Source organism: Pongo abelii, chromosome 1 (assembly GCF_028885655.2).
Source record: "Pongo abelii isolate AG06213 chromosome 1, NHGRI_mPonAbe1-v2.0_pri, whole genome shotgun sequence".
NCBI lineage: Eukaryota > Metazoa > Chordata > Mammalia > Primates > Hominidae > Pongo > Pongo abelii.
In genome coordinates, this window is record NC_071985.2 from 201,340,729 (window position 1) to 201,353,281 (window position 12,553).

Here is a 12,553-nt window from a genome sequence, read left to right on the forward strand (position 1 = left end):
TATCTGACCAGAAGCCATTTATTACCAAACCAATTTATTTCTTAGAGTTCAAAACCTTCTGTGAGAATCTTCTTTGGCCTGGATGGAGATCCACCTTCTTTTTTTTTTTTTCAGACAGAGTTTCGCTCTTGTTGCTCAGGATGGAGTGCAATGACGTGATCTCAGCTCACTGCAACCTCTGCCTCCTGGGTTCAAGTGATTCTCCTGCCTCAGCCTCCTGAGTAGCTGGGACTATAGGCGTGTGCCACCATGCCCGGCTAATTTTTGTATTTTTAGTAGAGACGGGGTTTCTCCATGTTGGTCAGGCTGGTCTCAAACTCCTGACCTCAGGTGATCCGCCCACCTTGGCCTCCCAAAGTGGTGGGATTACAGGCATGAGCCACCGCGCCTGGCAGGAGATCCAGCTTCTTAAGCCTCAAACTCAAATTCGAAGTACTGTGGGTCAAAGTAATGGATACGGACGTAACCATCTTCACCACCACTGCTGTAGCTGGAAAAAGATAGCCAGGCACCAGTCAGGTGCTTACTCTGAGAGAGGTAGAGACCCAACCCAAGCTTAGGTCAGCTGCTTCACTGGGACCCTACCTCTTGCCATCAGGATGGAAGGCAACACTGTTGATAGGTCCAAAGTGACCCTTAACTCTTCCAAACTCTTCTTCAAAGGCCAAATGGAAGAACCTGGAGGAAAAGGGACACAATTAATTCACTTTCCATCTTCTTCCAAAACACTTTGGAGGTGGCACTCCCCAAATGCAAATTATTATTTATTTACTTTGAGATGGAGTCTTACTCTGTCACCCAGGGTGGAGTACAGTGGCGCAATCTCAGTTCATTGGAACCTCCCCCTCCTGGGTTCAAGCAATTCTCCTGCTTCAGCCTCCTTAGTGGCTGGGATTACAGATGCCTGGCTAATTTTTGTATTTTTAGTAGAGATGCGGTTTCACCATGTTGGCCAGGCTGGTCATGAACTCCTGGCCTCAAGCCGCCTTCCTTGGCCTCCCAATGTGCTGGGATTACAGGCATGAGCCACCACACCTGGCCTCAAATGCAAATTGTATCACAAAAAATAAAGCAGAAGCCGAGGCGCAGTGGCTCACGCCTGTAATCCCAACACTTTGGGAGGCCGAGGCGGGTGGATCACTCAAGGCCAGGAGTTTGAGACCAGCCTGGCCAACATCTCTACTAAAAATACAAAAAGCAGCCAGGGACGGGTGGCATGTACCTGTAATCCCAGCTACTCAGAGGCTGAGGTAGAAGGATCGCTTGAGCCCAGGAGGTTGCGGTGAGCAAAGATGGTGCCACTGCACTCCGGCCTGGGCAACAGAGTGAGACCCTGTCTCAAAAAATAATAATAATAAAGCAGAAAAATTGAGATAATAAGAAGTGAATGTGAACAAAATAAGATGGAAGTTGGTGGCTGCGTGCTGTGGTTCACGCCTGTAATCCTAGCACTTTGGGAGGCTGAGGCCAGAGGATCGCTTGAGCCCAGGAGTTCGAGGCCAGCCTGGGCAACATAGTGAGACCCTGTCTCTTACTTTTTTAACTTTATTATTATAAGGGGAAGACTGGACCCAGATGTCTGCCTGAATACATAACTAATACTTATAGATGCTAGGCAGTGCTTAAAGAGCTTAATAAATATTAACTGAATAATTTAATCTGCATAATTTTATGGTAAGTATATTGTCATTGTCTCATTATACAGTAGAGAAAATTTGGACATAGAGAAATATAACGAAGGCTGGGCACAGTGGCTCATGCCCGTAATCCCAGCACTTTGGGAGGCCAAGGTGGGCGGATTACTTAAGGCCAGGATTTCAAGACCAGCCTGGCAAACATGGTGAAACCCTGTCTCTACTAAAAATACAAAAATTAGCCAGGTGTGGTGGTGGGTGCCTGTAATCCCAGCCACCCAGGAGGCAGAGGCAGGATAATTGCTTGAACCCGGGAGGCAGAGGTTGCAGTGAGCAGAGATCGTGCCATTGCACTCCAGCCTGGGTGACAGAGCAAGACTCCGTGTCAAAAAAAAAAAAAAAAAAAAAAAGGCCGGGAACAGTGGCTGGGAGGCTGAGGCGGGCGTATCACGAGGTCAGGAGATCGAGACCATCCTGGCTAACACGGTGAAACCCCGTCTCTACTAAAAATACAAAAAGAAAATTAGCCAGGCATGGTGGCGGGCGCCTGGGCCGCTGAGGCAGGAGAATGGCGTCAACCCGGGAGGCAGAGGTTGCAGTGAGCAGAGATCACGTCACTGCGCTCCAGCCTGGGTGACAGAGCGAGACTCCATCTCAAAAACAAAAAAAACAAAAGCAAACAAAAAAGGTACACCCCATGAGATTTTAATTTGGAAGAGCTCTCTTCTTCTTTACCTGGCCTCAAACTTGCCAATCCTGGTGGAGGTTGTGGTTACATCCATGGCTTCCTGACCACCGCCCAGGACCACCTGAATGGAAGAAGAAATTCTAGATGGGACCAATGGACACCAAGTCCATTTTGTGTTTTTCTCCTGCCATATATATTTTTAACATCTCACACAGCTCAGTGGGAGGATACCAAAGGTAGGGGATGATCAGACACTTCTGCCACCTCCTGCTGGCTTCCCTGGGGCTATTCAATCCTTCCAGCTTTGTCACTCCTCTGGGCATCTCCTCTCTGCCTGACATCATTTCCCCCACAATGTTGTAGCCCAACTTCTGGACAAGCATCTAGACTTGGAAGCTTCCTGAGGCTTCAGCAGGAAAGCTGGTGGGGTTCTCTTACATGGTCATAGTTGGGGGAGAGGGCAGCTGAGTTGACGGGACGTTCTGTCCGGAAAGTCTTCTGATGTTCAAGAGTTGTGGAGTCAAAAAGCTGGAGAGAGAAGGCAGGGGGGAAATCTGTAAAAAGAGCCTTCCTGGGGGAAGTCGGGCAGGGTGAGCTGTGCAGCGGGAGGGAGGGAGCAGCCCTGCCAGACCGCTGCCCAGGCTCACCTTGGCTGTGTTGTCCTTGGATGCGGTCACAAACATGGTCATGTCCCTGGATAACTGGATGTCGTTGATCTGCCGGGAGTGCTCCTTAACATTCACCAACACCTCTCCAGACTGGGGAAGGAAGAAGAGTGAGACTGACTGGGCCCAATCCCTACTAATCTCAGTTCCCCAGAAACCCAAGCACCCAAATGAAAGCTGAGACAGCATGGACTTTGTGTTTTCCTCACCTCCTCTATCCTATCAGTCACCCCTAAATATCCCTTGACTCTGTCCAGTAATGTACATCCTATGCCTATTGGCTAGTTCAGGTTCATTCTCCAAACATAACCGGCAAAAGCTGTTGGAAGGAAAATCTGGCCGTCGATAACCTTTAAAGATTCCCTGCTGCCTGGAGGAAAATCAAAACTCTTTACCTCCTCACACTGAAGGACGTTTAAAATCTATTCCCCGTCCTCTGTCCCCAAGACCACACCCCAAGGGTTTCTGAAGACTCCATACTTTCTTAACTCTGTGCCTTTACCTTTGCTGTTCCTTTTGCCTGTGGGATGTTCTTTCCTTCCTGCTTGAAGCTCCATTTATTCTCCAGGGTTTAATGTACACACCACCTCCCTGGGACAGTGCACCTTCCACTCTTGGTTGAGACCTCTATGGTGGCACAATTCACAATCTGACTCAGATGCTAGCTGTTTGCAAGTCTGTCTCCCCATGGGGGAAGGGACTGTGTCTGATTTACTTCTTTGTTCTAGGAGCTCAGCACAGGGCATTATACTCAGTGGTGGCAGGGAAATGCTCATTTGTGATCCTTAATTATTTTTTTGAGACAGGGTCTTGTTCTATCACCCAGGCTGGAGTACAGTGGCACAATCATGGCTCACTGCAGCTTCAATCTCCCAGACTCAAGCAATCTTTCAGCCTCAACATCCTGAGTACCTGGGACCAAAGGTGTGCTCTACCACACCCAGCTAATTTTTAATTTTTTTTTTTGTAGCGATAGGGTCTTCCTATATTGCCCAGGCTGATCTCAATCTCCGGGGCTCAAGCAATCCTCCTGCCACAGCCTCCCAAAGTGTTGGGATTACAGGTGTGAGTCACCGCACCCGGCCTGTGATCCTTATTAACATGTCCTGAGTACTTTGTGACAAGTTTTTCAAACATGTGATATCATTTGATCCTTGAAACATTTTACAGATAAACAGGGTCAGAGAAGTCATGTAACTTGCCCAAAATCACACAGCTAAAAAGTGGTGAAATCTACATTTGAATCTCATCTCTGCTCTTTTTAAAATTTTTTATTAATTTTTTTTTTTTTTTTTTTTTTAGAGACAGGGTCTCACTGTCACCCAGGCTGGAGTGCAGTGGTGCAATCATAGCTCACTGCAGCCCCAACCCCTGGGCTCAAGAGATCCTCCTGCCTTGGCCCCCAAAGGCACTGGGATTACAGATGTGAGCCACAGCATACAGCCCTGCCCTTGTTCTGAACTAGTGTGCTATCACCAGTCCCCGAGGCAGGTGGATCATCTGAGGTCAGGAGGTCAGGATTCGAGACCAGCCTGGCCAACATGGTGAAACCCCATCTCTACTAAAAATACAAAAATTACCCAGGCATGGTGGCAGGTGCCTATAGTCCCAGCTACTCAAGAGGCTGAGGCAGGAGAATGGCTTGAACCCAGGAGGTGGAGGTTCAAGCCACTGAACCTCGGTGGAGCCGAGATCGTACCACTGCACTCCAGCCTGGGCGACAGGGTGATACTCTCTCAAAAAAAAAAAAAAAAAAGCCGGGAGCGGTGGACTGCTTGAGGTCAGGAGTTCGTGACCAGTCTGACCAACATGGTGAAACCCTGTCTCTACTAAAAATACAAAAAAAATTAGCCAGGCGCGGTGGCGTGCACCTGTAATCCCAGCTACTCGGGAGGCTAAGGCGGGGGAATTGCTTGAACCAGGGAGGTGGAGGTTGCAGTGAGCCGAGATGGCGCCACTGCACTCCAGCCTGGGCAACAGAGAGAGACTCCATCTTAAAAAAAAAAAAAAAAAAAAAAATCATTCTGGTAGGCTCAGGCCCCATGCGGCCTCTTACCTTGGCACTATACTGGTTGAGCTCTCCACTCTCATGGCCAGCGATGATGCACTCCCCCAGGGGTCCCCAAACAGCACTGGTGATTTTAGAGTCATTGCAAGGGATCTTCATGTAGGGCTCATTGTTGTCTGTGTGGGGCAGTAGATGTTAAGCCCTGGGCTCTAGAACTGCACCCTTTACCTCAACCCCAGCCCTATTCCCAGCCCTCACCAATCTGGCTCGGATCCCGCAGGTCAAAAAAGCTCACAAAGCACTGGTAGCCCATCTGCTTGTCTGTGGAGAACATGATGATGTTGCCCCCAAAGTCAAAACCGCAGGTCCGGACAGCCGAGTTGGTCTTGAGAAGGGCCAGTTGCTTTCCTGGAGTCAGGCAGAGTCTGGGCTACACCATCCATTGCAATTGCAGGGAGGACATTCTAGAGAATGCTACCATCACATCTCACTGTTTCTCTTGCTCCAGTGACCCAAACTTAAAAAGTATTTTAACTTTTCTTTTTTTTTTTTCTTTTTTGAGACAGAGTCTCGCTCTGTTGCCCAGGCTGGAGTGCAGTGGTGCAATCTCGGCTCACTGCAAGCTCCGCCTCCCGGGTTCACGCCATTCTCCTGCCTCAGCCTCCCAAGTAGCTGGGACTACAGGCGCCCGCCACCATGCCCTACTAATTTTTTGTATTTTTAGTAGAGACGGGGTTTCACCGTGTTAGCCAGGATGGTCTTGATCTCCTGACCCGTGATCCACCCGCCTCGGCCTCACAAAGTGCTGGGATTACAGGTGTGAGCCACCGTGCCCAGCCTTTTTTTTTTTTTTTTTTTTGAGATGGAGTTTCACTCTTGTCCTGTAGGCTGGAGTGCGATGGTGTGATCTCGGCTCACTGCAACCTTTCAAGCGATTCTTCTGCCTCAGCCTCCTGAGTCGATGGGATTACAGGCGCCTGCCACCATGCCTGGCTCATTTTTGTATTTTTAGTAGACGGGGTTTCGCCATGTTGGCCAGGCTGGTCTTGAACTCCTGACCTCAGGTGATCCACCTGCCTCGACCTCCCAAAGTGCTGGGATTACAGGCGTTAGCCACCACACCTGGCCAAGTATTTTAACTTCTTACCTAGACTCTTTCCTCAGACATCCTGCTAATGTGGCACTGCTCATACCCAGACTGCAATATATCTGTCTCTCCCTCAGACTGCGCTTCTCCACAGCAAAGACCTGATCTGATTTCCCTGCATGTCCCCAGTACCCAGCATAGACCTGGCACTAAACAGAACAGCTTAGGCTGGGCACAGTGGCTTATGCCTGTAATCCCAGCACTTTGGGAGGCCAAGGCGGGTGGATCACTTGAGCTGTGAGGAGTTCGAGACCAGCCTGGCCAACATGGTGAAACCCTGTCTCTACTAAAAATACAAAAATTAGCTGGCGGCCAGGTGCAGTGGCTCATGCCTGTAATCCCAGCACTTTGGGAGGCCGAGGTGGGTGGATCACCTGAGGTCTGGAGTTTGAGACCAGTCTGGCCAACATGGTGAAACCCTGTCTCTACTAAAAATACAAAAATTAGCCAGGTGTGATGGCGCATGTCTGTAATCCCAGCTATTTGGGAGGCTGAGGCAGGAGAATCGCTTGAACCTGGGATGCGGAGGTTGCAGTAAGCCAAGATTGTGCCACTGCACTCCAGCCTGGGTGACATAGCGAGAGAAATCTGTCTCAAAAAAAATTAGCCAAGCATGGTGGCATGCGCCTATAATCCCAGCTACTCGGGCTGGCTGAGACAGGAGAATCCCTTGAACCCGGGAGACAGAGGTTGCAGTGAGCCGAGATAGTGCCATTTTTCTCCAGCCTGGGTGACAGCGAGACTCTGTCTCAAAAATAAGAAAAAGAAAAAAAAAAAAAAAGAAAACTTAATCTATGCTTCCTCTACCATGGTGTGTATTTTCTCATCTGTCTTTCTCATCTCTTATCCCTAGACTGGAAACTATCTATGGATTTTATCTCTATTTTCCTAGGACCTGTTTACTCAAACAGGTACACTGTAGGTCCTCAATATTTGCTTAAAAAGTGAATGAACCCAGCTTACCTGTTTCACAGTCCCAGAGACGACAGCTGTTGTCAGCTGAGCCAGTGAGGACATGCTTGGTGTCCCCTGAAGAGTTGTTAAGAAATATGACGAAGTTCACCCGAGCCCTTGTCCTCTTGGGATGCCAAGTGAATCATCTCCCTGTTCAGCCCCAAAGAGCCTTTCTTCCCCTCTTACCTCCTTATCCAGAACTGGAACTTGTCCTGAATGTTTCCCCAGCCAGTGAAGAGACCAGGGAGTAGGAGGTATCGTTCTCTAGGCCCTTAACAGCACCCCCAACTCCCAACTCAGCCTCTCCATCGCTGACAGACCCTAGCAACACAGACTCAGCCAAAACAAGGATACAGTCAGCGTCCACACACCACACAGCTCCGGTATGGCCCATGTAGGTGCCCAGCCTCTCACCATTCACAGAGTACCATACATTGACGATCTGGAAAATTCAAACCACAGGATAGTACACATCCCAGTAAGAGCAATGGCTTCCTATTTTGCCCCAGGAACCCTCAGCAGCCTGTAGCCAGGCTGATTCTGCCCTCTTCTGTTCATTTCTTGGGAAACAGCAGGGAGCTGGTAAAAAGACCAACTCCTGGATTCTCCTCCCTTCCTGAAGGTAAGCAACAGAGGAGTCAGGCGGCTCGTAAAGCCATCCTTATTTGTTAGCTCCAGCTCTCCTGGGACTCCCAATGGCTCCAAAGAATAAAAGGCCAAGTTGAGCTCCAGTCCAGAAAAACAGTATCTCTGATGTCTTATCCCAGTGGGAGCAGCTGGTAGTAGGGAAGTCTGGGTTCTGGTGCCTGCTCTGCCACTGTCTCACTATATGATCTCAAAACAGTGCTTCTCTCCTCTGAACTTCAGTTTTCTTATCTTGAAAATGGCCAGGCCGGGTGTGGTGGCTCATGCCTGTAATCCTAGCACTTTGGGAGGCCGAGGAAGGCAGGCGGATCACCTGAGGTCAGGAGTTCAAGATAAGCCTGTCCAACATGGTGAAACCCCGTCTCTACTAAAAATACAAAAAATTAGCCGGGCATGGTGGCACGAGCCCGTAGTCCCAGCTACTCGGGAGGTTGAGGCAGGAGAATAGCGTGAACCTGGGAGGCAGAGGTTGCAGTGAGCCGAGATCGCGCCACTGCACTCCAGCCTAGGCAACAGAGCGAGACTCCGTCTCAAGAAAAAATAAAATAAAATGGCCAGGTGCCTCAAAAGGCAGTATCATGAGGGATTGTTTGCCATTGAGTAGCAGGATGGGATTGACTTAAAACGAGACTAGAGACACCCTCATTAAGTTCCCTGTGTCTGAATAACATAGCCTGCACCTATCCTGGTAGAAAGATTAGATTATCCCTAAAGGTCGCATCCCGTTCTCTGGGCAAGCTGACCCTCATCTTTATCCCCTTTCCACAGTGGTCTCTTGCTTTTCTTGGGGTGCAGTGACACGATCTCAGCTCACCGGGCTCAAGCGATCCTCTCGTTTCAGACTCCGAAGTAGCTGAAACCACAGGCGCGAGCCACCACGTCAGGCTAATTTTTTTTGGTGTAGAGATGGGTCTTACTACGTTGCTCAGGCTGGTCTCCAACTCCTGGGCTCAAGCGACCCTGCCACCTCGGCCTCTCAAAGTGCTGGGATTACAGGCGTGAGCCACCGCACTCGGCCAATAGAGTTCTTCCCCACCTTTCCCGGTAGAATACTTTCGCCAACCTACCCCCGGCATGGCCTCTCCCTACTTCTCAGAATGGGCTGCTCTTTGGTTCCCCGCTAACGGCAAAACTGGCGTGTCCACCCATCGTCCTGGCAGAAGGATCTCGCCCCTCCCGGACCCCGTCCGCATGGTCCCGCCCGCCCTCCAGCCAACACTCACAGGGTCCTTGGCCACAGTAAAAAGGAGGTCTCCTTCGCGGTTATACTTAATCTGCGTAATGGACCGCTCATGGCCCTGCAGTAGGATCGGCTTCTGTGGGGACAAGACAGTAACGTCAGTGCTCGGAATTGGGCCCCAGCCTCAGTCCAGGACCCCCACTGCAATACCCCCAACTCTGGAACTCACCATCCCGGCGGTGACGCGAGGAAGGCCGCAACGTGAGTAGGACCGGAAAAAGTTTCGAGGCCACTTCCGGATTATGGGTCTCCGCCTCCTCGTTCCCGGAAGTAGAAGACAGCGGCGTTGCCATGGCGGCGTCTCTGGGTAGGTAGCCGGCCACGCCCTTCCACGGATTTCCCGACCCTCGCCTCGAATTCATTTCCTGCTCCACATCCACACTCAAACCCCGACCCCTGCTACAACCCCAGAGGCCGGACTCCTGGATTCATCTCCCCAGCTTCCCTGGGCCTGCCTTAGCCGCCAGTCGCAGCCGAGGCGAAGAGAGCGAAGGAGGGAAGTGGGGGCGGCTAGCTGGGGCTAGAAGGCCAGGAGAGGGCGGGGTGGGCGGCCGTTTGGGGTGGGGGTCAGGGTGACTCACTCGTCTGCATTCAGGGCAGGTGCTGGCTCTGGTGCTGGTGGCCGCTCTATGGGGTGGCACCCAGCCGCTGCTGAAGCGGGCCTCCGCCGCCCTGCAGCGGGTTCGTGAGCCGACCTGGGTCCGGCAGTTGCTACAGGAGATGAAGACCCTCTTCTTGAATACTGAGGTGAGTCTCTGTGAAAGGCCTCTCTCTCGGGGGAGTTGCCGCCAAGAATTTGGTCTTTGGAGTCAAACAGGTCTGGGTCAGCTCCACCATTTACTAGAAATTCTCGGAATAGTCAGTTGTCCTTGAGCCTCAGTTTCATCATCTGTAAATGGCGATTATAATAATAACCATCTGATAGGTCAGTGGCAGGAATTAGGTGAGATACGTAGAGCACTTAGCATTAGGCCTAGAACATAGTAAGTGCTCAATCTATGGCTGCCATTATTCATATTTTATTGTGATTCCTTCAGTTACATAAGGCAACATTTGTGAGCCTTTCCAGAGGGAGGGCTTGGGGCTCAAATTGGCCCTGTAGGGGAGGAGTTCAGAGGAGGAAGGCTGGAGCTGGAGGCCTTGGGGAAGGCTTCCTGGAGGGGCTGACATTGGCATCAAGGCCTTGCAGGATGGGAACTAGCAGAGGTGAGGGAGAGGGTAGTTTGAGCAAAGGCACAGAGTTCAGTCTGTTTCCCTCTTTGCCCTGGAAGGATCCTCCTTCTTTAGAGGGATTAGTGTTCTCTGGGTCTTTATAACCCTGCCTCCCTCCAAGGAAAGGCATTCGCTAGGAGCTCAAAGAAGGCAGTGCTGCTCAGTCAGGCCATCACGCTGACTGCAGGTTTCTCCTCTTTCCAGTACCTGATGCCCTTTCTCCTCAACCAGTGTGGATCCCTTCTCTATTACCTCACCTTGGCATCGACAGGTGGGTCCTGGCTTGGAACTGTTCTGCTTAGTGTTTGAGGCCACCTGGAAGAGTGATTGGGGGGGGCGGGTGGAGCTTGAAACACCTCATTCCCATCAGTGAGAGAGGGCTGACTAACACTAGTTCCCTCTTACTACCCTCTTCTCTGAACAAGAGGGGCACAGTGGGCTGGTTATGAGTATGTTGCTAGGCACTGGAGTTGGTTTGAAGCCTGGCAGTCTTGTGTGACCAGTGGAGGAAGAAGGAAGGTTCATTTTGCTGTGCCAAGTGCTGGCTTTCACATTCTTGCTTCCACTGTGCTACCTACCTGACCATGAGCAAGTCACTCATTTGAGCCTTGGTTTTATATAGTTGGCTTCATAGCATTGTGAGGATTAAATTTAATGAATGGGAAACATCTAGGAGAGTGCCTGGCACACAGTCAGAGCTCCATATACATAAATTTCCTTTCTCTTGACATTTGTGACTGCCCTCTACTACGTCAGATACTACACATTATTTAATTCCAATCATGACTCTGTAAAGCAGATATGATTATCTTAGAAAATGAAGTTGCAAAACTTTGGGCAATTTCACCTTTCTTAAGTCCCACAGCATGTCAGTGCAGAAGGATTTGAAGCCATATATTAAATAAGTTTATGCTCGACTGGGCATGGTGACTCACGCCTGTAATCCCAGCACTTTGGGAGGCCAAGGAGGGCAGATCATTTGAGGTCAGGAGTTCGAGACCAGCCTGGCCAACATGCTGAAACCCTGTCTCTACTAAAAATAACAAAATTAGTTGGGTGTGGTGGTGTGTGCCTGTAGTCCCAGCTACTTGGGAGGCTGAGGCACGAGAATGGCTTGAACCCGGGAGGCGGAGGTTGCAGTGAGCTGAGATCACGCCACTGCACTCCAGTCCCTGGGCAACAGAGCGAGACTCTGTCTCAAAAAAATAAATAAATAAATAATATGCACTTATTTAAAGAGTTTGAAAACCTCTGGCCTCATGCATTCACTGCTGTGGAAGAATGCTGAACCCTTGACCAGCTGACTACAGGTAGCCATTCACCAAGTTTTAATGAAATTGCAGTATTAGGTTCTTTTTATCTCATTACCCTTTCTGCTTGTATCCTTTAATATCCATCCTTTCTAATAACCAGAACAGTAATCACTATTTATGAAGCATCCACTTCAGCCAGGGACTATCCATGCATTATCACAGTTCATCTTACAACAACCCAACAAAAGAAATGGTATACTGTGATCCCTACTTTACATGTGGGGAAACAGGTTGAGTGTTTGAATATCCTAACCAAGATTACAAGGGAAACTCAGATCTGCCTCACTCCAGTGCCCTCACTTTTCACTGCACTGTGCTGCATCCTTCTTCCATCTACTGTTGCAAACCAGACCTTAGCAGCCATGACACTCCTTGTAAGGTATGTAAACTTAAGAAGGCAGCTCTGGGCAGGGCACAGTGGCTCAGGCCTATAATTCCAGCACCTTTGGAGGCTGAGGTGGACAGATAACCTGAGCCTAGAGACCAGCCTAGGCAACAACAACAACAACAAAAATACGAAAATTAACTGGGCTTGGTGGTGTGTGCCTGTAGTCCTAGCTGCTCAGGAGGCTGAGGTGGGAGGATCGCTTGAGCTCAGGAAGTTGAGGCTGCAGTGAGCCGTGACCTCACCACTGCACTCCAGCCTGAGCAACAGAGAGAGACCCTGTCTCAAAACAACAACAAAAACGAAAAACAACAAAAAAAGAAAGCAACTCTTTGTAAGTGGGGTTGTTGTATCAGTTTCTTAGATGGGTAATGCCTCCATGCTGGGGCCTCCCAGGGGATGAGGAGCAGGACAGTTCCCTCCTCTGCCTCACACAGGCGAGCCCTGGGAGTGCTGGGAAAGAATTTGCTGAGGAGCCAGTGTGAGCATCTGGTCTGCAGTTGAGTCTTGTTACCATGGATAACTCAGCTGATTTGTCCATTGGTCTTTTTTATGGATAACTCAGCTGATTTGTCCATTGGCCTTTTTTATGTGTATGTGGCTCTTTTTTTTTTTTTTTTTTTTTTTTTGAGACGGCGTTTCGCTCTTGTTGCCCAAGCTGG

At 49.9% G+C, this 12,553-nt stretch overlaps 3 protein-coding genes across 13 annotated transcripts in view; 1 reads left to right on the forward strand and 2 right to left on the reverse strand.

The window, feature by feature from the left end:
* Nucleotides 1–9,865, reverse strand: EIF3I (eukaryotic translation initiation factor 3 subunit I). 3 transcript variants are annotated; one of them, XM_063716957.1, is made up of 12 exons: nucleotides 9,563–9,865; nucleotides 9,151–9,238; nucleotides 8,965–9,057; nucleotides 7,451–7,538; nucleotides 7,106–7,171; nucleotides 5,254–5,403; nucleotides 5,044–5,171; nucleotides 2,970–3,080; nucleotides 2,761–2,850; nucleotides 2,370–2,443; nucleotides 586–678; nucleotides 1–490 (listed from the first exon to the last, which is right to left on the reverse strand). In XM_063716957.1, the coding sequence occupies exons 2-12, from the start codon at nucleotides 9,151–9,153 to the stop codon at nucleotides 409–411; spliced, it is 978 nt and encodes a 325-aa protein (XP_063573027.1). In that variant the 5' UTR covers nucleotides 9,154–9,238; nucleotides 9,563–9,865; the 3' UTR covers nucleotides 1–408.
* Nucleotides 9,241–12,553, forward strand: part of TMEM234 (transmembrane protein 234) — a 7,249-nt gene continuing 3,936 nt past the window's right edge. For 8 of the 9 annotated variants that reach the window (XM_009232441.3, XM_063723439.1, XM_054547689.1 and 5 more), the window contains exons 1-3: nucleotides 9,241–9,288; nucleotides 9,577–9,728; nucleotides 10,398–10,464. In XM_009232441.3, the coding sequence (XP_009230716.1) occupies nucleotides 9,273–9,288; nucleotides 9,577–9,728; nucleotides 10,398–10,464 (235 nt within the window). In that variant the 5' untranslated portion in view covers nucleotides 9,241–9,272. 9 annotated transcript variants of the gene reach the window in all.
* The window catches only part of DCDC2B (doublecortin domain containing 2B), a 13,092-nt gene continuing 10,221 nt past the window's right edge, over nucleotides 9,683–12,553 (reverse strand). The window contains exon 10 of the mRNA XM_063719601.1: nucleotides 9,683–9,870. Coding sequence (XP_063575671.1) covers nucleotides 9,841–9,870 — 30 coding nt within the window. The 3' untranslated portion in view covers nucleotides 9,683–9,840. The remainder of the gene's footprint in view (nucleotides 9,871–12,553) is intronic.

Bases quoted from the DNA above. Each gene is read 5' to 3' on its own strand.
- EIF3I (XM_063716957.1), bottom strand. The intron at 2,851-2,969 runs GTGAGCCTGGGC...TTCTCTCTCCAG, and splicing joins CCAAGGACAACACAGCCAAG to CTTTTTGACTCCACAACTCT. The intron at 491-585 runs GTAGGGTCCCAG...ATCTTTTTCCAG, and splicing joins TTCCATCCTGATGGCAAGAG to CTACAGCAGTGGTGGTGAAG.